At 52.3% G+C, this 27907-nt stretch overlaps 2 protein-coding genes across 3 annotated transcripts in view; one reads left to right on the forward strand and one right to left on the reverse strand.

Moving 5' to 3' along the window:
• Positions 1-7103, forward strand: part of TTR (transthyretin) — a 28391-nt gene extending 21288 nt beyond the window's left edge. Inside the window, exon 5 of the mRNA XM_045574477.1 lies at positions 7068-7103. The gene's annotated coding sequence lies outside the window, so the exon portion shown is untranslated. The remainder of the gene's footprint in view (positions 1-7067) is intronic.
• The window catches only part of B4GALT6 (beta-1,4-galactosyltransferase 6), a 28389-nt gene extending 6729 nt beyond the window's left edge, over positions 1-21660 (reverse strand). The window contains exons 1-4 of one of the 2 annotated variants that reach the window (XM_036418833.2): positions 21526-21660; positions 7098-7217; positions 5110-5223; positions 1810-1934 (exon numbers count right to left, since the gene is read on the reverse strand). In XM_036418833.2, coding sequence (XP_036274726.1) covers positions 1810-1934; positions 5110-5223; positions 7098-7217; positions 21526-21640 — 474 coding nt within the window. In that variant the 5' untranslated portion in view covers positions 21641-21660. The remainder of the gene's footprint in view (positions 1-1809; positions 1935-5109; positions 5224-7097; positions 7218-21525) is intronic. The other variant, XM_036418834.2, reaches the window with a different exon arrangement.
• Positions 21661-27907: the final 6247 nt, after the last annotated feature.

Genomic DNA, 27907 nt, shown 5'->3' on the forward strand with positions numbered 1-27907 from the left:
CGTGTATGGGTGCAGACCCCTTCCCTCTACCCCACAGCCTACCCCTCACCTTCATAGCACTCAACACACACGGTCCTCACTCACGTCAGAAGAACAATGTGTCTGCCCGGGTCAGTGGTCGGCAAAATTGCTTTGGAGAGCCACATTTTTTAAACTGAAGCTTCTTCTGACGCCACTTCTTCAAAATAGACTCGCCCAGGCCGTGGTGTTTTGTGGAAGAGCCACCCTCAAAGGGCCAAAGAGCCGCCGTTTGCCGACCACGGGCCCAGGACACGTTTAAAAAGCGGAGTCATAGAAAGAGGGCTACATTATATATACAATGGGAGGAAACATCAATCATGAAATGTGGAAAGACTCATCTATTAACCACATCTGGTCTGGAAAACAGCAGAGGACAACTAGTATAATAGAATGCTTCACCAACATGTGTGCTGGAATTCCCTCAGGCAGCCTTCCCACCGGACCAGGCATCTGCTTGTCACATAAGCTCAATGCGAAAAAGCCGGGCTTAGTGCGTGCCGCATGCGGGGCCGGAAAAGTTGGTTGCGGTTGTAATACTAACAACACAAGAATTCACAGTAATACGAGAATAAAGCCCTGTTTCGCAGACTCCCAACTGTAAACCTACTTTTGCCCACCCCTGCTAGGACAACGTGCTCCAAGTTCAGGGGCCTGGCTGTAAAAGAGACACAGCCCCCAAACAGGAAGAGCTCAAGGCCAGTCAAGGGCTTTTAACATACGCTTAACCGCACAGAACTCTCCTTCTCAGCAGGGATGTTGTTTTTGTACACCGAAACCCCACAAGCATGTCAGCAGAATACCAAGATTCCAGAAGAGAAGGCGAAAACCACCCCCAGACTAAGGTGGCCTCCCAGTCACGCACACGTAGTTTGCCGTGGACTTGCGTCAGTGCCTCTTCCTCTCCGACTGTAACAACAGCACGTGGCCGTGCCTGCAACCGATTTCACGGTGTTCAGAGCAGGTCGGAGCTTGCTCTCGGTGGTTCTCTATGACAGTGTTTGTGAGCAGCAGAGGCCGGCCCTCCCAAACAAAACAGTAAGTAGAATTCCAACATAACAACGAGATAAAAAGTTTGATACCTGGCTCAGCCAGCGTGGCTCAGTGATTGAATGTCGACCTATGAACCAGGAGGTCACAGTTCAACCCCCAGTCAAGGGCACAGGCCCGGGTGGTGGGCTCGAACCCCAGTGCAGGAGGCAGCCGATCCATGATTCTCTCTTATCAGTGATGTTTCTCTCTCTCTCTCCCTCCCCTGTCTCCTCTGAAATCAATAAAAATCTATTTAAAAAAGACATTTGTGCTCTGCCTTCTGAAACAGAGGGAAAGAGCCCAATGCTCTCCGTCCTGCCTCTCGGGGACCTCCGAGGGGCCGCTTTAGAATTCCGGGCACGGAGAAACACAGCTTGAAAACCGCAATGTTGGACCCAAGTGGAAACCAGGACGTTGCCATCCTCCCCACGCACTGGCACCGGCTCCCGGGCCTGAGGGCCGTGCCTCCGGGTCAGTGAGCCGAGGGGCAGGGGCGCTGAAGGCAGAGACCACGGCCTTTCTTCCGGACAGAACGGAACTGCTAAGACTGATACACGTGACTTCGCACATGCACAGGTGCAGGGACAGTCCTCCCAAGGCACACTGTTAATTCACGTGTGAACGGTGAACTCCCAGGCACTAATGTGGAAGTGCTGACTTCTGCAATCCATCCAGATCAGAGCTACTTGGCTGTGCATTCGGAGTCAAGCTCACACTCCTCGGAGGCGCAGCGACCTCGCTCCTGGGACAACGCCTCACCTTCCACCGGGGCTTGCAGTCCTTCGGCCTCCAGTGTCCCCCCGGCTCAATGTCTGACTCCCTGGAGAAGCGCTGCTGGATCTCATCAAAGCTCACTTCACTCACGTTGACATTGAGAAATCCCCCTGGAAAGTCAAGAACATGAGGAACGGTTTTAATGTGTTTTTTTCTGCCCCACAGATGAAGACGAGCCAGCCATCAGGAGGGGAAGCGGCATAGCGTAGCTGCCAGAGCAGTGTGGTCTGTTCCCGTTAACACCCCCTAATTGTTAATTATCACCCCCCCTTTCAATTTCAGTTTGCATGATAAATTATATACCGTCGCACGATCATTGCCGTTAGTAAATCGACCTAAAAAAATCAGCATTTTTAACTTTTTGGTTTTGAGTAGTGAATATTTTCATAGCCTTTGGGACGTGTTCGCACGTCTTGACAACTTTGCACATTTGCAATTTAACAACTAGTCGGGTATTGAAACGTTATGTTTCATTTCAACACAGTGCACAGAGGGAACACAACAGCACAGCACCAAAGAGGCAATTCCTGAAGCCGCCAGACTGACCAGCAGCTGTCGATTGGAGAAATGATTTGACTTCCCTGTGCCTCGGTTTCCCCGTGGGTAAACGGCGATGGCAATGCCTGCCTCCCGAAGGGGTTGCAGAGCGTGAAGGACCTACTGAGTGCCAGCACACAGGGACACACTCACACTGTCAGCTACTGTCACTGTCATTTTTAAGAGAGAAAGTCTGCAAACACAATTCGGCACCTTTTTTAAAAGATTTTTATTATTTTTAGAAAGAGAGGAAAGGAGAGGAAGAGAGAGAGAAACATCCATGTGAGAGCATAACACTGATCGGCTGTCTCCTACAGGGCCTCGAGCCCACAACCTGACTGGCCCTGTGCCCTGACCAGGGATCAAACAGGCAACCTTTCGGGATCAAACAGACAACCAACAGCTGACCCATGGCTTCATACTGGCCAGTGTGTAATTTTGCAGATTTATTTTTTAATATGTTTTTACTTATTTTAGAGAAAGAAGGGAGAGGGAGAGAGAGATAGAAACATCAGCCTGCTGCCTCCTGCATGCCACCAACCGGGGACTGAACCTGAAACCCAGGCATGTGCCCCGACCAGGTACTGAACCAGCGACCTCTAGGTGCCTGGCTCGACACTCACCACTGAGCCACCCGGCTGGGCTCCACATTTGTGTTGAGCACCTACCGCAGACCCCGTATGACTGAAGGAGTCTCTCCTGATAGGTTTTCTCGTGTATACCAGTGGAAGAGGAACAGTCTTAGACAGAAAATCATTTCCGTTCCCTTACACACAAAACGAAGAACTACCATATTTTTCAGACCATAAGACGCATTTTTTTCCCCCCAGAAGTGGGGGGAAAAAGTCCCTGCGTCTTATGGTCCAAATATAGCCTACACATACTGTATACTGTAAAAAAAAAAAAAGTTTTTTTACTTGCCCGGCTCTGTGTGGTCTCTGGGTGCTTGCCCAGCTCTAAAATGGTTCTAAATGCTGCTGTTTACTTTACAGGGTTGATTACATGTGTTTATGACTGTGATGTTGGGTTTTAATGCACATAAAATATTTTAGGACACTATTTGTTTCAGAATCTTTTTTTCTTCATTTCCCTTCTCTAAAAACTGGTGCGTCTTATGGTCCGGAGCATCTTATGGTCCGAAAAATACGGTAAGTCCTTCCCAGCCTCCTCATCTCACAAAACAGGAACTAGCAAATGCTGGGGTTCCCTCTCTGAGCCTCAGCGGCCAGGATTTCACCACCTAAAGTTCCTCGGCTGCCTCTGCCCCTCACCCCGTCTTCATCAGTGGCTTCCCCAAAGCACGGGGCATGCTGGGAAGAAGTATTCTGAAGTGCAAACGCCTGGCCGGACTGCGGACCGAAGAGGCCCGGGTTCGATTCCGGGCAAGGGCATGTACCTTGGTTGCGGGCACATCCCTAGTGGGGGGTGTGCAAGAGGCAGCTGATCGATGATTCTCTGTCATCGATGTTTCTAACTCTCTATCCCTCTCTCTTCATCTCTGTGAAAAATCAATAAAATATATTTTTTTTTAAAATTAAAAGATTTTAAAATGTATTCTTAGAAGTGTAAAAGTTTATTAATTAAAAAACAACAACAACAACAACAAAAAGGAGATTGAGCCAAGACCGGTTTGGCTCAATGGATAGAGCGTCGGCTTGGAGACTGAAGGGTCCCGGGTTCGATTCCAGTCAAGGGCATGTACCTTGGTTGCGGGCATATCCCCACTAGGGGGTGTGCAAGAGGCAGCTAATCGATGACTCTCTCTCATCGATGTTTCTAACTCTCTATCTCTCTCCCTTCCTCTCTGTACAAAACCAATAAAATATATTAAAAAAAAAAAAAAGAAAGAAAGAAAAACCTGATGAACAATATTAGCTGTTGATTGTAGTAGAGTCAGAGATACGGGAGGGGAGTGGACTGACAGTTCTCGGGGAAAATGGGAGTGGTGGATGCGGGAAGAGACTGAACATAAACTGTGCACCTATGGATGAGGACAATGGGGGGTGGGGAGGGGGCAGAGGGTGGGGTGGGAACCTGGTGGAGGGGGGAAGAAATGAGGAACCTTTGTAATAATATGAACAATAAAGATTGATTTATTATTAAAAAAAAAAAGCAATTTGTAGATGAAATGTAATGTAAAACCATTTATTTAAATTCTCAACACCTTTGAAACATTTTTGTTTTCTATCCAGCCATCTGTCTGTGTAGAAAGTAATGTTAGCCCTGGCCGGTGTGGCTTAGTTGGTTGGAGTGTCATCCTGTAAACTGAAAAGTTGCAGGTTCGATTCCCAGTCAGGGCACATACTAAGGTTGCATGTTCAATCCCTGATCGGACACCCAGCAGGTCGGGGCACACATGGGAGGCAACTGGTAGATTAACTCTCTCACATTGATGTTTCTCTCCCCCCCTCCCCCACTTCCTCTCTCTCTCTAAAATCAATAAACATATCCTCAGGTGAGAAATTTTTTTAAAGTAACTTTAAAATAAACTGTAAGAAAACACATCAAACTCAGAATAGAAGTTGCTTCTGGGTAAGGGATAAGCTTTTTCTTTAGCTTTTCAATCCCCCTCCCTCTCCAAAAAAATCCTTAACCAAAAATAAATACATAAATAAACAGAACAGCATGCTGCACAGTATGAGCATCAGCACCAGAGTAACGATGTGTGCCTGGCATGCTCACATCACGTGGCCTTTATTACTGTATCATAACACCAGCAAACGGTTAGGTCACATTGGTGACACTTACGCATGTACGGCAGTTTTTCTGGGCAGGGGAGGTATGGAGAGTATGTGAAGTTTTCCGGAAGGTACGTTGTTGTCTGAACAAGGTAGTCACTTGAATTACTGCCTTCAGGATAATCTTGGAGAGAGAGAGAAAAAAGTTACAACCGAAAACTGCCTTTGGCCTGGCTTCTAGTTTGGAATACGTCACCGTCACTGTGGGAATATCTGTAATACACAATCTACAGGAGCACTTAGAAGGAATCTACACTAATAAAAGAGAAATACGGAAATTGACTGTACCTCCAGACCATCTTGAATGTTTAGAAGGGTCTGAAAGTATTGCCTGCCTTAGCATGCATTTTAAGAAAAAGCGCCTGACGCTGGGAGGTAAGACCGTCCTATCGTGTAGGATGTGTGTGTATGCTGTTCACAGGGCACAGTGAAGAACTGCTGACACCAGTTAAATCTTTAACTGTTTAAAGGGAGAGTACGGAGGCTACAACAGCTGACAACCAGCCATCGAACTCGTCAGAGAGGCGCCCAGCATTCCCAGGAGACCATGGGGAGCAGGCCAAAGGAGCACAACACCTGCACCCCTTCACACCTGCCTTACCTGCCCCCTTCACACCCGCCTTACCTGCCCCCTTCACACCCGCCTTACCTGCCCCCTTCACACCCGCCTTACCTGTCCCCTTCACACCCGCCTTACCTGTCCCTTTCACACCCGCCTTACCTGTCCCCTTCACACCTGCTTTACCTGTCCCCTTCACACCCGCCTTACCTGTCCCTTTCACACCCGCCTTACCTGTCCCCTTCACACCTGCTTTACCTGTCCCCTTCACACCCGCCTTACCTGTCCCTTTCACACCCGCCTTACCTGTCCCCTTCACACCTGCTTTACCTCACCCCTTCACACCCGCCTTACCTCCCCCTTCACACCTGCCTTACCTGCCCCCTTCACACCTGCCTTACCTGCCCCCTTCACACCTGCCTTACCTGACCCCTTCACACCCACCTTACCTGTCCCCTTCACACCCGCCTTACCTGTCCCCTTCACACCTGCCTTACCTGCCCCCTTCACACCTGCCTTACCTCACCTCTTCACACCTGCCTTACCTGCCCCCTTCACACCTGCCTTACCTCACCCCTTCACACCTGCCTTACCTGCACCCTTCACACCCGCCTTACCTCATTGATTCAGCCTGTTGCTTACATGTTAGTCTTAGGTAGTTCTAATGAACATTCGTCCAGAAAATATTTTTAAAAGACCAATGAAGCAGCCCTAACCAGTTTGGCTCAGTGGATAGAGAGTTGGCCTGCGGACAAAAGGTCCCAGGTTGGATTCCGGTCTAGGGCATGGACCTTGGTTGCAGGCACATCCCCAGAAGGGGGTGCGCAGGAGGCAAATGATCAATGTTTCTCTCTCATCAATGTTTCTAACTCTATCCCTCTCTCTTCCTCTCTGTAAAAAAATCAATAAAATATATATATTTTTTAAAAAGACAAGAGCAGCTACTAATTTCTAATTTTGTAAATTCCCCTTTAGCCCCTAAAAAGTCCTTTAAATGATTAAGAACCCTCGATAATGAAAACTGGTATTTTCTAGACACAGTTGGAAAAACGTTTTAGGAATTAGAATAAACATTAGAAGGGGGGTGGGGGGCAGAACAGCTACTATGAATAAAATTTTCTTTTTGTCGTTAATTTATCTTAAATACAAGAGAATTGGAAAAGCACAAGCTGCTGTTCTATTTTGTTGAATTCGGGTAAGCAAGAACTCACTGGAGTCTCTGCACAAAACCCTCATCACTTTGATTAGGCCTGGACCTTTAAGATCCCAGAACAGAACGCGCCCCCGGCTTGGCCGAGCAGTGGAGGGGTTTAGGGGAGACACCCTCCTCTCTCACAAGGGTTACCTGCAGCAAAGGCAGAGCCTGGAGACGGGTCCCTGCGGTGTGGCCAGAGGCTCCGAGGCAGAAGCGGAGCCAGCTGACCAGGAGGCAGCCTCACCTGTGCCGTTGAGCGTGGTCGTGTTCTTGTTCGTGTAAAGCCTGATCATGTGGCCTATTGTCTTCACATTTTCTCTCAACATCATTCCTCGAGCTTGTACCATGAAGAGATATGTGTTGGCTGTGAGAGGGAGGGAGGGAGGGAGGGAGGGAGGGAGGGAGAGAGAGAGAGAGAGAGAGAGAGAATATCATGACTCAGTAAGCTTTCTTTTTAAATTTAATAAAATATTCAGAATTGGGAAACTGTCCAATAAACCCAAACTGCCTTAATTAACATGTCCAAAGGGAAAACAGAAATATAAAATGACTATTTCTAAATTTCCAGAAACTTACCAAAACACTGCTTTTTAAAAATAAAAATGAAAAAAAGTAAAGTAGTGATATCCATGAAACAGAATAAGACTGAATGACCAAACAGAAATATAATGAATTCCTTTATCTATAAATTATTTTCTACTCTAAAATATACTTAGAAATTTCAAAAAGCCATCCTATTACAAGTATGCAATCATCCTATCTAATAGAAGAGTAATATGCAAATTAACCATCACTCCATCACAAATATGGCAGTGCCCCATAGTCCCAAGATTGCAGCACCCAGTCCTCTCAGCCTCGCTGGAGTCCCCCAGTCCTGGGGGGGGGGAGTGTGTCGGGAGCCGAAAAAGAATTAGTAACTACATCTTAAAAGACACCTCCATCTTAGACACTGAGTTTCTGACTTACCAGAACTCATGTGACAAGCTGCGGTGTGGCAGTTAACTAGAAGCAATCTAAATGCCTAGCAGCATATCTGGCCATTGAGCACGGCACACCTGTTGTGATAACTCGCACCGCCCCAGAGAATCTCTGCTGTATCCTCCCCTGCAGGCACATCCTGCTGATACACAGCCCTCCCCGCCCTGGAATGTCTCCGCGGCAACTTCCCCCTACAACCTGTGTACATATATTGCGGCTGCAACAAATAAAATTTGAGGCTTGATCAGAACTCTGTCTTGCCTCCATTTCTCCACATCTCCTGTCCTCTATCATTCCCTTCTAGGTGCCTCCTCGCCCCCACGTTGATCTCCCGCTGGTCGGGACAGGAGAGGAGGGTGGCCTCTGAGAGTGGGCAGCATGAGCGGCTCCCGCAGAAGTGGCAGGCAGCCTACTGTGTGCAATATCGCACTATGGGCTACTAGTCTATATATATAAAAGCCTGTTACTGGCTGGTAGTTATGACACACACTGACCACCAGGGGGCAGACACTCAATGTAGGAGCTGCTGAGTGTCAGCAACTTAGCAGAGTGCCTTTTTGCACTCTGGGACCTCTCGGGGGATGTCGGACTGCCAATTTTGGCCCGATCCCCACAGGCCAGGCGAAAGGACCCCACCTGCCAGAGGGACCCCACTCACTCTGCAGACACCTTTTGAGCTCCGATGCCACCCCAAATTCAGCCAGCCAGGGAGGGACTGTGGGAAGTTGGCTCCAGGGCGTGTCTGGCCCATCTCGCCCAGTCCTGCCCCACTGGCCACCTTCTAATTAATTTACTTTCAATGTGCACAAATCCATGCACGGGGCCTCTAGTGTAGTTATAAAATGTACTTTCACTCATTCTATGTGAACTCCCTCAAACCAAAAAACGCCACAGACGGAGATCCCCTCCCTAATTATAATATCTCCTAAATCACCTGATACCCAGAATGGATATGGAGCTTGCAAATTCTCAAAGTGTTGATTGGGCTGCATGGGACAGGATTATCTAGAATCAATATCTATTTTGATCCTTCCTCTCTACGGTTAATTACTTGAACTTTCACACTCCCTCTGACTCACAAATCTACCTACCAGGATTGTAAAGCAGACAAAATCATAGTGTGCATTTTCAAATCTGGTCAGTGTACGTCTTTGGGGGATGTGCCTTAAAAACAGGCCCCTGGTTTCTTTTTGGGGAGGAACTGGTAAATAGACAAAGATTACAAAAGAGCCCTGCCTCCTGAGATGCTGCCTCTTCCCTCCTGGTGCGGACTGCGCTGGCCCATAACCTGGGCAGCTCACTGGGTTTCAGTTTCCTCGTCTGAAATAGTCGATAGAGACAGCCAGCCCGGCTCAGTGGTTGAGCATCGACCTATGAACCAGGAGGTCACGGTTCAATTCCTGGTCAGGGCACTCGGGGGCTCTTTCCCCTGTAGGGCGCAACTAGGAGGCAGCCGGTCAATAATTCTCTCTCATCACTGATATTTCTCTCTCTCTCTCCCTCTCCCTTCCTCTCTGAAATCAGTAAAAAATATATATATATTTAAAAAATAAAATAAAATGGTCATGCCAAAACCGGTGTGGCTCAGTGGATAGAGCATCGGCCTGTGGACTGAAAGGTCCCAGATTCGATTCTGGTCAAGGGCATGTACCTTGGTTGCGGGCACATCCCCAGTGGGGGGTGTGCAGGAGGCAGGTGATCGATGATTCTCTCTCATCGATGTTTCTAACTCTCTATCCCTCTCCCTTCCTCTCTGTAAAAAAAAAAAATCAATAAAATATATTTTTAAAAAATAAGTAAAATAAAACGGTCAATACTGCCTTAGATGCTCTCTCTCCGAAGCCCTTTCTACTCTAAATGCTCCCCCCACAAGGCCCCCAAATCACAAGCTCCACTCAAACAAGGGAAGGGCTCCTCACCGCGGACAAACCAAGAAAGGGAAGGCGCAGTCCGTTAGAGACCCTTCCAGTTTTAAGAGAAGCTGCCTCTCAGCAGTCCCGACATCCTCGAGAAGAAATGATGCCGATGAAAAAACTGGAAACGCCAGCTACGTATCTGGGCCCCGTTCTCCTTCCTCAGGAGGGACCAGACAGGCGAGCTGCCTGCACTGCCTACGGCCTCCTCTCCCGTGTTTTACGTGAATGTGATCTTGCTCAAATGGGCAGAGAGCAAATAAAGCGAGCACAGAAACAGCCAATAACACTTTCCCTTCCACCTCAGCGCAGGAGAGAGATGCAAATCCGGGTCACAGACGCGCCACTTCAATCATCTGTAAGAGCCCGTCTACTTCCTCTCGGAAAGCAGTCTGTCATTAGACCCGACGTGCTTGGGCTTGAAAGTGTTACCCTGGATGACACGCACTACGTGTTTTGATTACAGTTTTGCTCCTGAGTGGACTTTAAGAGCATAAAAAAATAAGAGGCAGTGAAAAACAAAGACAGGAAGAAGGAGCAACCAGAACTGTGCAGAAATGGCCAAGAAAAGCCAAACTAACCTTAGCAATTCCACCGAAACCAAGATCTCATGTTCAAATGAAACGGTGAAGGAAAAAGCCATCCAACAGATGACCGGTTTACAACACGTTGGATCATTTCATCCCCAAGGGGCACCGGAAGCTGGTGGTCCGGGATGTCAGCACCTCACAGTGTTTGTCCTGCCTCTGACCGAGAACGGGAGGCAGCCGCCGGGTAGCAGGACCGAGACGAGGGCTAAGCCACGGCCAGTTCCGCCTCCCAGGCCTCAGGAGCCAGCACGGGCCCACACAAGCACAGACCGGGTAAGAACACACGTGCACGATGTGTGTCCGGGAAACAGAACTTTAAAAAACTATACAGCTTTTACTTCTAATGAGCGTACCCTTCATATAAAGAAAATTGTTCAACATCTTGAAACCAAGTCAAATTTAAGTAGCAAGGAAAAGATCTGGCATAGAAAAAGACAGTCAAGTTTTCCTAACGTCTTTCAAAATGCCAGGTAACAAAACCATTCGTTTAAAAAATGACTGATGGCACCTGGGACATAGGTGAGACATTGACCAGAAGAATGGACTCACTCTTCGTCAGATCAACATGAGGAAAAAACAGAGCAAGACAGCAACCTCTCCAAACAGGAAGCCGACTGGTCTATTTAAGCCATTCTATATAATAAAAAGGCGATATGCAAATTGACCATCACTCCAACACACAAGATGGCCACCCCCATGTGGACACAAGATGTCCAGCAGGGGAGGGCAGTTGGAGGCAACCAGGCCTGCAGGGGAGGAGAGTTAGGGGCAACTAGGTCGGCAGGGGAGGGCAGTTAGGGGCAATTGGGCTGGCAGGGGAGCAGTTAGGTATCAATCCGGCTGGCAGAGGAGTGGTTAGGGGGTGATCAGACTGGCAGGCAGAAGCAGTTAGGAGCAATCAGGCAGGCAGGCAGGCGATCGGTTGGGAGCCAGTGGTTGGAGAGGGTGCAGGCTGGGCTCACACACACACACACACACACACACACACACACTCACACACACTCACATGTGCACGAATTTTGTGCACTAGGCCTCTAGGATACAGCTAATTGAGTTCCATTCCTCAGGTTCATCGTCCTCAGGGGTTTCATCCCTGAAGATCCAAGCCCCTGGGGAAAGGAAGCTGCAGTTAAGCAGAAAGTCCCGCTAACAGGAAAAAAGGAGTGTGTCCAAGGCTGCAAGCCATGCCAACCCAGCAGGAAAATGGCTTAACTTGTCTGGTTTCCAAACATCATAAAACTAAGTGAAGCCACACTCAAGCAGCCATATGCCTCCTTCTCCTCCACACAAAATGTAAGGCCCGACTGGCAAGCCGCTGAGTGAGAGCAAACCCTTATCTAACATTTCTATTCCTACTCGCAAGAAACTGCATCTCAAAAACAAAGAGGCAAACATATGCAAAACTTTAGACAATAAATTTTTTTTTTTTAAACAAACTAACAGGCAAACCTTCCCCGGCTCAGCCTTTAGCCTCAGCACAACCAGAAACACACGAACACGCCTCCTGCTTAACCAAAGCCAGGCTGTTCTCTAATCAGTTCATTTGCTGTCTGTCCTTGCACTGTGAGACGGAAATGTAACTTGTTCACCATTTCTGCTTTCCAGGGGAAGAAAAACTAGGACAACTTAAAAACACATATACACATACACAAAAAAAAATCCCTTAAAAAATCAACAGTTTGCAACAGCTTCTAGGCCTCCTACCCTGGGTTTGTGTGGAACGAGATTTATGAACCTGCTTCACTCTCAACTTAAGAAAACTAAGGCTGGGCTAGAGTGGCTCAGTGATAGAGCATCGGCCTAGGAACCAGGAGGTCACGCTTTTGACTCCCAGTCAGGGAACATGCCCAGGTTGTGGGCTCGATCCCCAGTAGGGGGCGTGTTCTTTTTCATCATTGATGTTTCTATCTCTCTCTCCCCTGCCTCTCCCTTCCTCTCTGATACCAATAAAAATAAAAATAAAAATTTTTAAAAAGAAAGAAGCACATTTGCTATTACTGTCTCCCCACCCCTTCCATATGCAGCTCTATCCAGTGAGACGGTGCCAGTCTACAGCAATCTGAGCCCCAAAGGATTCACACACAGCCCCCTCGGATCCCGATACCCATGTCCATAACCACTGGGACACACAGCCACAGGTCCCTTAACAAAAGTTAGCTACGGAGAGGGCTGACTTTGAGGGAGGCCGTCTGGTTCAGCATTCTGGCATGCAGTTATCTACACTAATAAAAGAGAAATATGCAAACTGACCTGTACCTCCGTGACACCCACCAGCCAATCAGGAGTGAATATGTAAATTAACACAACAAAGATGGGACGCCTGTATGAGGGGGGTAAAGGGGGTCAGAGGGAGCTACAGGAGAGGCACTGCAGCTGGAGTTAAGATTGAAGGCTCCAGCCGGAGCAAAGATGGGAAGGCAGCTGCCGGAGCAAAGGCCTGGGTCCAGGGTGCTTGAGGAAAACCGGTGCCAGCAGCCAGGGGAAGGAAGGCCTATTGCAAGAATCTGTGTACAATGGACCTCTAGTCAATTTTATAAAGGTAAGTAGGGCTGGAGCTTGAGAAAGAGGGGCTGGAAACACAATTTGGGGAGACACTCATATCAAAGTGTAAGTGGGAACTACAATGGCGAATTACCACAGGGAAGTTATCTAGAAAGGAGATAAGCCGGTGAAGCTCAGATCCGGACGTGGGGACCGACCACAGACAGGAGGCACAGAGAGGAAAGGCCCCAGGACCAGTCAGTCCGTGGCTGAAGGCAGCGAGGGAGGAAGGACACACACCTAGGTCTCGGGTTCCATCCATGGTTAGGGCTTGAGAGGGAGGGAAGCAACTGATGGGTTGCTCTCTCTCTCTTTCGCTTTCTTCCTCTCTCTTTCTCTTCTTCTATAGAATCAATGGAAACATGTTCTTAGGTAAGGATTTTTTTTTTTTTTTTTTTTTTTTTACTTTTCTAATAATCTTATTAAAGAAGTTCAGGGTGGCCGAAACCGGTTTGGCTCAGTGGTAGAGTGTCGGTCTGCGGACTGAAAGGTCCCAGGTTCGATTCTGGTCAAGGGCATGTACATTGGTTGCGGGCACATCCCAGGTGGGGAGTGTGCAAGAGGCAGCTAGTCAATGTTTCTCTCTCATCGACGTTTCTAGCTCTCTATCTCTCTCCCTTTCTCTCTGTAAAAAATCAATAAAATATATATATATATTTTTTAAAGAAGTTCAGAGTGGAAAGAAACTCACTACAGACTGATTCATATGCCTTTCAGCATAACGACTATAGTTTGTCTCATTTTTTATTCTTATATTTCCAGTAGGACATGATCTCACTCATCTGGGAAAAATGGTGAACAACATAGACTGATGAACAAGAACAGACCCGGAGAGAAGGAGCCATGGGCCAGACGCTGGACCTCAGAGGGAGGGTGGGGATAAAAGGGAGAGATCAACCAAAGGACTTGTGTGCACACATAGGAGCCTTACCAGTGGTCAAGGACAATAGGGGGCTGGGGGACTGGAATGAGGGGTTGAGGACAAATATGTGATGCCTTAATAAAGAAATTTTTTTTGAAAGTTCAGGGTAAAGACATGTTTATTCAGCAAATATTTATTGTACGCCTCCCATGTGCCAAGCAGTTTTCCTCTATAAAAATCAAAACCCTGAAGAAGCATAAACCACCCAGAACATCAACGTACTTTTGCGCCAACCAGATCATCAGTTCAAGAGAGATTCAACGTGGCTGTCAATTCAAACAGTAGATTCTGAATCTACGAGTATGAAGGCACCACCACAGCCAGCCATCGGCACTGTCACCTGGTAATTCACCGTCACTTACCCAAAATAAACGCATACCTAGCTTCTTCCAAGGACGAGGGGAGCCCAAGTAAATAAATTTTGAATAAATACCCAGAGAAAAGTGGGGCCAGAAGGAAATGAGAGAATCAGGAAGAAGAACACAGACAATTCAATCGAGTTTCAGAATCGAATCAGTAGGGAAATTTACTTGATGAAATTACAGAGTAAAAAATCAAGCTATAAATAAAACCCCAGAAACATTACATAAGTATGGGAATTAATGGTTCCAGAGTACCGGAGGTGAGTGTGAAATGAGTCTCAATCCACTACCAATCCTATCACGAGAAAACATATAAGCGAGACCAATCTGACCTATATATATGCTCCACCATCGTCCCCAGCTTCCCAGTGTTTTCACAATTAAAGGACCTTTCCCTATTTCAACTCCCTTGTCCACGAAAAGAAAATGACAGCAACACAAGCAGGAGAGAGAAGAGCAACGCATGGGAAATGAATTTCAAAGATTTCTGAAGCTGAAGAGTATTTTCAAGTCAACAACCAAGGCATCTTATGATTCTCTACCATAGGTCTCTTGATTTGAATGAAAATACTAGTCTAGTCCAGTGTGCCCTTCTCTGAGCGAAACTGGAACCTGCACCATAATTAGAAATCATAATTTCTGAGTGAGTCCCTTCATCATCAGGAAGGCAATATGTATAGCAGGGTTTCAGTAAAGTCAGATTAACACTAACAAGCCTCAAAGATGACAAGAGACAGTATTTCAATCAAGATGTCATGTTAAACAAACCCCATACAACTGCTTAACTATAAAGACATTATTGAAAGCCTTTTATAGCCAAATACTGATTAAAGTTTGGCCGGGGTTTTTTGTTTTTGTTTTTGAAGTATAGTTGACCTATAGCACCATATTAGTTTCAGGTGTATCACGTGATTCGACATTTGTATACATCACAAAATGATCACCATACACCTGTTACTACCCAGAGTTATCATTTCTTATAATTAAAAACATAAGATTTCTTTTTAGCAAATTTCAGTTTTACAACACAGTATTACTGACTACAGCCACCGTGCTGTCCATCGCATCCCCATGACATTGTATAACTGCAAGTTTGTACCTCGATCCCCTTCACCCACCTCACTTACCCCCCAAACCTTCTCCTGCCTCTGGCAACCACCCATCTGTTCTCTGGGTCTGTGAGATGGTTTTGTTTTCTTCTTCCCGCCCACCCCCCCCCCCTTAGATTTCACATATAAATGAAATCATACGACATCTGTCTTTCTCTGCCTGACCTATTTCACTTAGCACAATAGCCTCAAGAGCCATCCATGTTGCCGCAGATGGTAACCCGTCATTCTTTCTTCTGGCTGAGTAGTAGCCCATCATAGACATGCACCACATCTTCTTTAACCGTTCCTTTGCCGAGGGGCATTTAGGTTGTTCTCATAGCTTGGCTATCATACACAATGCTGCAATGAGCATCGCGTTCCTATACTTTATGAATTAGGTTTTTCATTTTCTTTGAATCAATACCCAGAAATAGAACTGCTGAATCATATGTAAGTTCTATTTTTAATTTTTTGAGGAAACTCCATGCTGTCTTCCATGGTGGCTGCACCAGTCTGCATTCCAACCAACCGTGCACAAGGTTCCTTTCTCTTCACACCCTCACAAACACCTGCTCTCTCTCCTTTTTGACAAGTGTCGTTCTGTCGGGTGTGAGGTGACACCTCACTGTCATTTTGATTTACCTTCCCCTGATGACTAGTGACATGGAGCACCTTTTCACGTCCTTGTTGGCCCTATGTGCCTTCTTCGCAAAAATGTCTGTTCAGTGCTCTGCCCATTTTTTTAAATCAAATTTTGTTGTTATCAAGTTGTAGACATTATTTATATATTTTAGATGTCAACCCCTTATCAGACACATGATTTGCAAATTCCTCCTCCCATTCAGTAGCCTGCCTTTTGTGGATGGGTTACCTTTGCTATGCAGAAGCTTTTGAGTTTGACGCAGTTCCATTTATTTTTGCTTTTGTTGCTCCTGCCTTTGAAATCAGTTCCGTAAAAACACAGCTAACGAGCTTCCTGCCTATGTTTTCCTCTAAAACTTTCAGGGTTTCGGGTCTTACATTCAAGCAATCCATTTGGAGTTCATTTGTGTGTGAGGTATAAGATACCTCACACACAAATGAACTTTGCAGGGGACCGTCCAGTTTCCCCAACACCACGTGTTGGAGACTAGCCTTCCCCTGTTGAATATTCTTGCCTCCTTTGTCAGAGGTTAACTGGTCACATCTGCTTGGGTTTATTTCTGGGCTCTCTAGACCACTGATCCATGTGCCTGTTTCTGTGCCAATACCGCGTTGCTTCAATCACGATAGCTTTGTAATCCAGGAGCGTGATGCCTACAGCTTTGCTCTTCTTTCTCAAGATTGCTTTGACTGGTTGGAGTCCAAAACTTCTAGGACTGTTTTATTTCTACAAACAATGCTGTTATAATTTTGATAGGGATTTCACTGAATTTGTAGATTGCTTTGGGTAATAACATCTTATTAATTCTTCCTGCATGCACACAAAATATCTTTTTATTTATTTGTGTCCTAATGCCAGTGGTCTTGATCCAGCATCTAGTAGAGTTTAGCAATCTGGAGAAGGGCTGTGCATAAATTAATCAAGAGTCCAGAGACAAAACATAATTTTGGAAGGCATTACAGGGAGTCAGAGAAGACTTAGCTAAAGGTTCTCCTTGTCTCAGGACCCCTTGCTTTTTATTAACACAATTTGTCCTAAGGCAAGGTGGAGATATACACATCAAAGGGTAGGGTTTGTATACACAAGCATCGTCAGGTTGGGGAATTACCTCTGGCTATTGAGGTGTTTGGCCAGGAGGAAGCAATAACGTGTAGATTGAGATGCCCTGAGCTGTCTGGCAGCAAGCAATCATCTTTTTCAGGTTTGGGGAAATGCCTTTAGCCATTCCCAACAGGTGATAACATATGTGACTCAGCCCTTGTTGAGTCCCCAAGTTCCATCAACCTTTTGATGAAACTTGCAATTATGACATGTTGGAATTGGCTTCCAGCAGTGTGTTTCAATTTCTTTCATCAATGTCTTATAAGTTTTCAGTATACAGAAGTTTCATCTCCTTGGTTAAATTTAGTCCTATGTATTTTATTCTTTTTGATGTAACTGTGAATAGTTTTCTTAATTTCTCCTTCTGATAATTATCCTATATAATAAAAGCTTAATATGCAAATTTTCTCCTTGTTGAGGGTTCGACCAGGGGGCAGAGCCAGCTGGCCAACCACCCATGGCCCTTCCCCCACTGGCTGGCCCTGGCTGGCAGTGGCAGCAGGTAGCCAGCCTGGGGAAGGGAGGCCCCAGCTGGCAGCCAGCAGACACTAGGGACACTACCCATGCACAGATTTTGTGCACTGGGCCTCTAGTTAGTATAAACATGCAACAATTCTTGCATATTGATTTTGCACCCTGCAACTTGACTGGATTTGTTTATGAATTCTACCGTGTTCCCCCGAAAATAAGACATCCTCCGAAAATAAGACCTAGCACATGGAAAGATAAGACATCCCCTTAAAATAAGACCTAGTGCAACTTTGGGAGCAAAAATTAACAAAAGACACTGTCTTATTTTCGGGGAAACAGGGTAGCAGTGTTTTGATAGCATCTTTATGATTTTCTGCATATATAACCGCACCATTCACAAACGGTGACAATTTTACAGTTTCCTTTCCAGTTGAGATGCTTTTATTTATTTCTTTGTCCTAATTGCTCTGGCCATGACTTCCAATACTACACTGAATAAAAGTAGAAAGAGTGGGCATCCCTGCCCTGGCCTGGTGTAAAGAAAAGCTCCCAGCTTTGCAATTCTGAGTCTGATGGCAGCTGTCAGCTGTCTTGGATGGCCTATATACGTGAGGCATGCTCAGTCCATACCCACTGTGTGGAGAGGCTTTATCTTAAATGGGTGAATTTCATCAAACGCCTGCCTTTCCTTCGCTTTCTTCACAACATGGCTCTCCTACTAGCGTGGGGTTGGGATGTGCGGCCAGCCACCCACACTGTCCCGGGTGTCAGCCCCACTGACTCCCACGTGGGCCTGGAAAGTAAAAGGGTGGCAGCGCCTCATGGGAAACTTTTCAAACTACACGTGGGCCTTCTTCAAATTCCAACTGAGCCCCTGCAATCCCATATGTGAGAGTCACTAGCGTGGGCAGTCCTTCTGCTTGCAGGAGTTGGTTTCGTGACCCAGGTGTGAGAGGTGAGCAATGGACAGGCACCATTCCTCCTTACGCCGAAGGCACCCGAACCTCTGTCCTGAGCTCTCAGCCCTTATTTCCCTCCGCCTACTGCCACGTTCTTCCTGGGGATCCTAAGGCACCCCAATTCAATCTCCGGAACACCCCTTACAGCTGTGCCTTTCTTTATTCCCTGTTACCCGAGGTCGGCAAACTGCGGCTCGAGAGCCACATGTGGCTCTTTGGCTCTTCCACAGAATACCACAGCCTGGGCGAGTCTACGTTCAAGAAGTGGCATTAGGAGAAGTTTAAGTTTAAAAAACGTGGCTCTCCAAAGAAATTTCAACCGTTGTGCTGTTGGTACTTGGCTCTGTTGGCTAATGAGTTTGCCGACCACTGCCCTAGCCTATAACCACACAAGACACGGCCCTGGTGGCCCTCCGCCCCAGAGGTCTGCAGGTGCTTCCGAGGGAGAAGGGACACTGGCCACCGCGGGAAACTCGGAAACGCTCTGGAAACAGTGCGTCCTGACGCCCACCTGGCGCTGCTCCTTCTCACCCATCAGAATGCCACCCCAGACCCTTCCCCACCCCAGGGCCCGGGGAGCTGGCTGTGCATGTCACCCAGAAGCCAGCTCTGCAGATGGCACCCAAGAGCAGGTCAGCCCCAAGGCCGGGAGCGAGAAGTAGGTTAAACCGCCAGCGACCGGCCCTGATTGCCGGTTGGAGTGTTATTTCCCCTGGACGGCACCCCCAGGCGGACAGGCTGTCCCAGCCCTGACTGCAGCCCCTCAGACACCAGCCCCTCAGACAGACACCAGCCCCTCAGACACCAGCCCCTCAGACTGTAGACCCTCAGACACCAGCCCCTCAGACAGACAGCAGACCCTCAGCACCAGACCCTCAGACAGACACCAGCCCCTCAGACACCAGCCCCTCAGACACCAGACCCTCAGACACCAGACCCTCAGACACCAGCCCCTCAGACACCAGCCCCTCAGACACCAGACCCTCAGACACCAGACAGACACCAGCCCCTCAGACACCAGACAGACACCAGCCCCTCAGACAGACACCAGCCCCTCAGACACCAGCCCCTCAGACACCAGCCCCTCAGACAGACACCAGCCCCTCAGACAGACACCAGCCCCTCAGACAGACACCAGACCCTCAGACACCAGCCCCTCAGACACCAGCCCCTCAGACACCAGCCCCTCAGACAGACACCAGCCCCTCAGACACCAGCCCCTCAGACACCAGCCCCTCAGACAGACACCAGCCCCTCAGACACCAGCCCCTCAGACACCAGCCCCTCAGACACCAGCCCCTCAGACACCAGCCCCTCATACACACCAGCCCCTCAGACACCAGCCCCTCAGACACCAGCCCTCAGACAACCAGCCCCTCAGACAGACACCAGCCCCTCAGACACCAGCCCTCATACAGACAACCAGCCCTCAGGACACCAGCCCCTCAGACACAGCCCCTCAGACAGACAATGCCAGCCCCTCAGACAGACACCAGCCCCTCAGACACCAGCCCCTCAGACAGACACCAGCCCCTCAGACAGACACCAGCCCCTCAGACAGACAGACACCAGCCCCTCAGACACCAGCCCCTCAGACAGACAGACACCAGCCCCTCAGACAGACAGACACCAGCCCCTCAGACACCAGCCCCTCAGACAGACAGACACCAGCCCCTCAGACAGACAGACACCAGCCCCTCAGACACCAGCCCCTCAGACACCAGCCCCTCAGACAGACACCAGCCCCTCAGACAGACACCAGCCCCTCAGACAGACACCAGCCCCTCAGACACCAGCCCCTCAGACAGACACCAGCCCCTCAGACAGACACCAGCCCCTCAGACAGACACCAGCCCCTCAGACACCAGCCCCTCAGACAGACACCAGCCCCTCAGACAGACACCAGCCCCTCAGACAGACAGCAGACCCTCAGACAGACAGACACCAGCCCCTCAGACACCAGCCCCTCAGACACCAGCCCCTCAGACACCAGCCCCTCAGACACCAGCCCCTCAGACAGACACCAGCCCCTCAGACACCAGCCCCTCAGACAGACAGACACCAGCCCCTCAGACACCAGCCCCTCAGACAGACACCAGCCCCTCAGACAGACACCAGCCCCTCAGACACCAGCCCCTCAGACAGACACCAGCCCCTCAGACAGACAGACACCAGCCCCTCAGACAGACAGACACCAGCCCCTCAGACACCAGCCCCTCAGACAGACACCAGCCCCTCAGACAGCTGCCAGTGGCAGTGACGGCGCCCTGCGGACCAGCAGCGCCCTCCCCGCACCGGCCCGCGCCCCGCAGACCGCGCCGCCCCATTCCCGCCGGGACCCCGGACACAGGGCGCGCACGGCGGGCTCCGGCCGGAGCCCCGGGGGCCTGGATAAACCGCAGGAAGCCCGGTTCGCACCAGTGCCCGGGGCAAAGGGTGCCGCCGCCGGGGATGCCCGGAGGGTGCGGGGCGCCCAGGGAGGGCGGCCTTCCCCCCTCCGCCAACCGCACCCCCCGGAGCCCGGCCCGAACCCCGAACCCGAGCCCGGCCCGGACCGCACCCCCCGGAGCCCGGCCCGGACCGCACCCCCCGGAGCCCGGCCCGGCCCGCACCCCCCGGAGCCCGGCCCGGACCGCACCCCCCGGAGCCCGGCCCGGACCGCACCCCCCGGAGCCCGGCCCGAACCCCGAACCCGAGCCCGGCCCGAACCGCACCCCCCGGAGCCCGGCCCGAACCCCGAACCCGAGCCCGGCCCGAACCGCACCCCCCGGAGCCCGGCCCGAACCCCGAACCCGAGCCCGGCCCGAACCGCACCCCCCGGAGCCCGGCCGGAACCCCGAACCCGAGCCCGGCCCGGACCGCACCCCCCGGAGCCCGGCCCGGACCCCGAACCCGAGCCCGGCCCGGACCGCACCCCCCGGAGCCCGGCCCGGACCCCGAACCCGAGCCCGGCCCGGCCCGCACCCGGAGGCAGTGCCCCCGAAATGACGGTCCGTCCGGTGCGCTCCCCCGGGAGGGGGGCTGCTCTGCTCGCCCCGCGCCCCGCGCCCCCGCGCCGCCCGCTCACCCAGGCCCGGGGCCCCCCGGGGCCGCCCGCTCACCCAGGCCCGGGGCCACGTAGACGAAGTAGAGGCCGGACGAGGACAGCGAGAAGAGGAAGAGGAAGGCCAGCAGCGAGCGGGGCGACACCCGCAGCGCCCGCCGCAGCGCCCGCATCTTCCCGCGGCCGCGGGCTCCGGCCCTAGACCTCCATGGGCGCCAGGGGGTCCGGGGAGGAGAGAGGAAGGGAGAGGAGAGAGGGGGAGGGAGGGAGGGGGAGGGGAGAGCGGGGGAGGGAGAGATGGAAGGATGGACGGAGGGTTGGAGAGGAGAGAGGGGGAGGGGAGAGGGATGGATGGAGGGAGGGAGGGATGGAGAGGAGAGAGGGGGAGGGGGAGAGGGATGGATGGAGGGAGGAAGGGATGGAGAGGAGAGAGAGGGAGGGGGAGAGGGATGGATGGAGGGAGGGAGGGATGGAGAAGAGAGGGGGAGGGAGAGGGGGAGAGGGATGGATGGAGGGAGGGAGGGATGGAGAGGAGAGAGGGGAGAGAGGGGGAGGGGGAGAGGGATGGATGGAGGGAGGGATGGAGGGGAGGGGGAGAGGGATGGATGGAGGGAGGGAGGGATGGAGAGAAGAGAGAGGGGAGAGAGGGGGAGGGGGGAATGGAGAGGGGGAGGGAGGGAGGGGCTGGCGGGTGAAGGGGAGGTCGGGGGCGCGGGGCGGGGGAGGGAGGACCCGGAGGGGTGGGGGAGAGGGGACTCGAGGACCCGGAGGCCGAGGACGCACGGATGACCCTCCGGGCAGAGGCGGCGGGAGGGAGGGACCCTGCGCCCCTGCGCGCTCTGCACCCGGCGCCCGCGCTCCGCAGGCCTGGCCGCCGCCTCCCCGTCCCCGGTCCTCTCCCTCCTCCCGCTGGTGCCCCCGGCGCTCCTCCTCCTCCGCCTGGTGCTCCCGGTGCTCCCGGTCCTCCCGGCGCTCCCGGCGCTCCTCCTCCTCCTGCCCCGCCTCCGGCCGCGGGGCTAGCGGGGCCGCGGGGCCCGAGGCGCGGGCGGCGGGGGCGCGGGGGCCGCGGGCGGGCGGGCGCGCAGCCTCCGGCTCATGCCGCTCCGACCGCGGGCGGAGGCCAGCGCGCCCCGGGCCCGGCCACCGCCCCCGCCCCGGCCCCGGCCCGGCCCCGGCCACCGCCCCCGCCCCGGCCCCCGCCCCGGCCCCGGCTCCCGCCCCGGCCCCCGCCCCCGCCTCGGGCCCGGCCCCCCGCTCCCTTTCCGGCCACCGCCGCCCCCACCGCCCGCAGCATCCCCGCCGCCCGCGCACGGACCGGCGGAGAGCGCGGGAGCGGAGGGGAGCGGAGGGGAGGGGAGGAGGGGGGAGGAGGGGGGAGGAGGGGAGGGGAGGGAAGGAGAGAGGGGGGTGAGAGGAGGGGAGGGGGAGGGGAGAGGGGAGGGGAGGGGGGAGAGGGGAGAGGGGAGGAGAGGGGGGAGGGGAGCGGAGGGGAGGGGGGAGGAGGGGGGAGGAGGGGAGGGAGGTGGCGGGGAGGGGGGTGTTAGGAGGGGAGGGGGGAGGGAAGGGGAGGGGAGGGGACCTGAGCGGAGGGATGGAGGGAGCGGAGAGGGAGAAGAGGAGGGGAGGGAAGGGGAGAGGGGGGGGGAGGGGAGGGGAGGGGACCGGAGCGGAGGGATGGAGGGAGCGGAGAGGGGGAGAGGGGGAAAGAGCAGGGAGGGGGAGGCTCTGCCGAGGGAGCCGCGGAGGACACGGGCGGGAGAGGCTCCCGCCTCCCGGGGAAGCCGCAGGCCGCGCTGCGCCTGGGAAACTGGGGTCCCCGCGCCCCGCGCCCCAAACCCCCGCGCCTCCCCGCGGTCCCCGGAGGCGGTCCCGGTGCCGCACCTGGGCCAGAGGGTGTCCCAGGGGGTTACTCCGGGGGGCGCTTTCCCCGAAATACCCGCTGGGGAGACGCGGGTTTCCCACCCGGGCCGTGGCCCCTCCCGGGGAGGAGACGCGGTGGGGCCGGGTGGCCCTGGGTGGCTGATGGGAGGCCTCGCCCCTCCGGGCCTCCCTCCCCTCTCCCCCCATCCACCCTCCCCCATCCACCCTCCCCCCATCCACCCTCCCCCATCTACCCTCCCCCCAACTACCCTCCCCCATCTACCCTCCCCCCATCTACCCTCCCCCATCTACCCTCCCCCATCCACCCTCCCCCCATCCACCCTCCCCCATCTACCCTCCCCCATCTACCCTCCCCCATCTACCCTCCCCTATCTACCCTCCCCCATCTACCCTCCCCCATCTACCTTCCCCCCATCTACCCTCCCCCCATCTATGGGTGGCAATTCTTAAGGACCTTGCTATAGAGTAGAGAGGGACTGTGAATAACATCTTACCTAAGAAAAGAGAAACATGCAAATTAACCATCCCTCTGCTATGCCCATAGCCAATCAGTGAGTATGCAAATTAACCCAGCAAAGATGGAGGCTACTTTGCATATGCAGGTGCAGAGCCTGTGAAGCCTGCCGTGAGGGGAAGGGGCTGCGGAGGGAGCTGCTGGAGTGGTGCTCCAGGCAGGAGCAAGGGCTTGCCCGCCCTGGGGAGCCGGGGAGCAGGGGAGCCAGGGGCCTACTCTCGCTCGGATACCATGCGGTGAGCCTCAGTCTACACAAAGAGGTAACATGCGAATTAGGCCGGGATGCCACAGCGGGTGAGGACCGGATAGGAGGAGGTTTGCATGGAGCGGACACGGGCAGGGGGACGGGTGCTGTGGGTCAGGCGCGGGTCCCAGCCCGCCGGGTGCCTCCTCGTGTGGTTTGTCCCCTGCCGGCCCACTAGTGTCATACACGTCTCGTTGAGATCGGATAGGGGTGACTTTTTCCTTATCTTTAAGAAAAATCTTTCTGGGAAGCCTCTCTTCGCTGCCACAGAGAGGGACTGAGACGACAGAAGCATCAGACCTGTGTCGGGAAGACAGTGGAGGCGGCAGAAGGTGCCGTTTAAGCCGATGAAATAAAAGCCGGTCTGGCCCGGCCAGTGGGCTCAGTGGCTGTGAACCAGGAGGACACGGTTCCAGTCCCCGTCAGGTGGAGGGCTTGATCCTCCATGTGGGGCGTGCAGGAGGCAGCTGGTCAATGGCTCTCTCTCTCATCATTGGTGCTTCTCTCCCTCCCTCTCCCCTCCTCTCCGAAATCAATAAAATATATATTTTTTTAAATAAAACATAGCCGAAACCGGTTTGGCTCAGTGGCAGTGCATCGGTCTGCGGACTGAAAGGTCCCGGGTTCGATTCCGGTCAAGGGCATGTACCTTGATTGCGGGCACATCTGCAGTGCGGGGTGTGCAAGAGGCAGCTGGTCGATGTTTCTCTCTCATCGACGTTTCTGGCTCTCTGTCTCTCTCCCTTCCTCTCTGTAAAAAAAAAAAAAAAAATCAATAAAATATATTTAAAAATTAAAAAAAATAAAACATAAAAGTAAATAAAAACAGCTCCGCCCCCAATGCTCCCCGAAATCGACTGACAATAACCAGGAGCCCAGGAGAAGTGAATCCCCGGTGGAGCCAGACAACGCCAAGGCCCCGCGGTGTTCTGTGGAGAAGGCCGGGGCGGGAGGGCAGCCCTGCCCGGCCCTTGGGGTCAGCGGCCAGCGGAGGGCTGTGCGGGCGGACCCCGGCGAGCTTGCCCCGAGCAGAGCAGCGGGCGGGGATGTGTCCGTGAAGGCAGGGCCTTGGGGGACTCGCTGCCCTGAGCCGCCCATGTTTGATAAGCTGACAGGTTGTGCAGCTAAGGCAAAGGCAAACATCCTGGATCTCGCATCACAGGGAGATTCCTGAAAAACCAGTACAGCTTCCCTAGCCTGGGTCACAGTTCTGCCAGAGCGCGCGGGGGAAAGCATTCATGGGAACCGTCTGAAAGTCCAAGGAGGCAGGGCGGATCCTATGATCTCAGCATGAGGGTCTTCCTAAAGAGGACATTGGACGAACGATGGAGAAACGGCATAAACAGAACTTCAGTCTCCTCCACTGGAAATGTTCCGCAAGCAAAGTCAACATCAGAACAACCTGAAAATACTTAGAACGCACAACAGGAACACGTGGTTAATATCCTTCAGGTGGGGAAAAGTCCTTACCAGTAAGCAATCCAGGGGGAGGGAATTCCAGGGGAGATGGTCTAAAAAAGGGGTGTCGAACTCAATCAGAGAAGGGGCCAAAATCTAAAATCCAGCCTAAATCGCGGGCCGAATGGTTTACTGAACAGTCATAAACTGTCATTGTGATGGAAACGCAGCGGAGTGCAGTGATGACAGCGCGGTGCGGGCCACATTGCAAGGCCTGGCGGGACGGATTTGGCCCTCGGGCCTTGTGTTTGACACATGTGGTCTAAAAGAAAGCGTTCTTAACGGTAACTCACCGTGTTTAAAACGGCAGTGAGATAGCATCCTCCACGGGCTGGTTTGGCAAAGAATAAACCCCATGGGCAAGGTACTGTCCGTGGCCAACACAGCCTCTGAGGGGCGTTGTCAGCACTTATGAGTGGTTTAAACCCTTGGTCTCTGGTACAGCAATTACTACTTTAAAAACTCACCCTGCAGTTCTATTTGGGCATCGTGCACAGACGTGAACTCGAGGACGTGTGTGTGCAGCCATGTCGTTAACACAGAGGCTGCAAACAGCCTACCTGGCAGCGTTCAGGGGTCGGGAAATAAATGACAGCGGTGCCGGCGAAAATCATGCTCGGGGTCTGAGAAGCAATGCAGAGAGAACACCGGGAAAGAGTCCTGAAACTCTGGGAGACAAGGAGGAGCCGGGAACAGCGGGCGTGACGTGGGGGGACAGGAAGGACCCCAGGCACAGGGAAGGAGGTGAGGCCTGGCAGGGACAGAGACGAGGAGGATTCGGATTCTGAGAGCGGGACTCACCCGCCCTGTGCTGTGTGACCCTCACCCCCAGAACAGGCAGCCTCCTGGAGCTGTCAGAGGAGAGCCTTAGTGTGCCCACTCAGTCTGCCCCGGTGCGGGAGGGGGCGGGAGAGGCACAGGCAGAGCTCCGAGCTCCCCCCTGTGCGTCAGCTCGTCTGCATATAGATAGGCACGTGAAGGGGTTAAATATTATTCGGGGAGTTGATAGCCAGTTCTTTATGATTCAGAACAGGCTAACAGACTTTTTTTTTTTTTTTTTATCATAATAAATCATGTATCCAGGCCCAGGATTTTAATCCTCCTTTGCTATCACTATTATCAACAGAAAACATCAATGACAACAAAAACTCAATATGGAAAGCCGGTCCTACAAGTTTTGCAGGAAATGATAAATCAGAAAATCAAGTACAAATAATAATCCTATATAAAGAGGCAATATGCAATTTGACCATCATGCCCCCACAAGATGGCTGCCTATGACCAGGCCTGCAGGGTGGCTAGTGAGGGACAACCAGGTCGGCAGGTGGGGGTGGGGGTGGGGGGTGGGGGTGGGAAGAACAGTTGGGGGCAACCAAGCTGCGGGGGGGGCGGCAGTTAGGGGCAACCAGGCAGGCAGACAGGTGAGCGATTAGGAGCCAGCAGACCAGAATTATGAGAGGGATGTCGGACTGCCAGTTTAGGCCCAATCCCTAAACCAGCTGTTGGACATCCCCCGAGGGGTCCTGGATTGGAGAGGGTACAGGCTGGGCTGAGCTGAGGGCCCCCCACCCTCCATGCACCGGGCCTCTAGTACTTTTATAACTAATTACTAATCTGAAGAAACTAGAGGGCTTGAAGACTTATGGGAATGATAGAATTGGTTAAGCAAAACCAAGATTCTTTTAGAAAAATTATCTTTTTTGCATCAAAAAAGGCCTGTGCCCTGTGAATGCCCATGTGTGCTTCCTCGCGGTTGGTGCTGCCACGTGGACTAGTGCCAGCTGTGCAGGCAGAGGTGGTCCAGCCAGGGAGGTGAGAGGTGCGACCCAGCAGTGCTCCCCTCTGCCCTCGAAGCTGTTCACCTGGTGCGGAGGAATGAAGAGGAGAGCCCCAACTGCTGAGGAGATGCAGTGCCTCTTATTTTTTAACATATTTTTTATTGATTTCAGAAAGGAAGAAGGACAGAGAGAGAGAAACATCAATGATGAGACAGACCGTTGATCAGCTGCACACCCACTCTGGGATCAAGCCCTCACCCCAAGCATGTGCCCTGACCGGGAATCGAACCGTGTCCTCCTGGCTCATAGATTGACAAGCAACCACTGAGCCACACCAGCTGGCTGCAACGCCTCTTTTTTACACACAGCATCCACCCAGGCCCAAAGAGGCATCCTAACAATTCTTACAAAAATGCGCTCGTGATGGTTCCTTGTGCCTGTTCTCTTGCCTTTGGCCCCATTGTCTCAACTCCTCCCTAAGACTGGAATCCACAAAAAATCCCAGGCATCCAGCCTCTCTTAAGTCTAGTGAGGTCACTTAAGATCGGGGGCCGCACTGAGGAAA

Source organism: Pipistrellus kuhlii, unplaced genomic scaffold (genome assembly GCF_014108245.1).
Source record: "Pipistrellus kuhlii isolate mPipKuh1 unplaced genomic scaffold, mPipKuh1.p scaffold_m20_p_6, whole genome shotgun sequence".
Lineage (NCBI taxonomy): Eukaryota > Metazoa > Chordata > Mammalia > Chiroptera > Vespertilionidae > Pipistrellus > Pipistrellus kuhlii.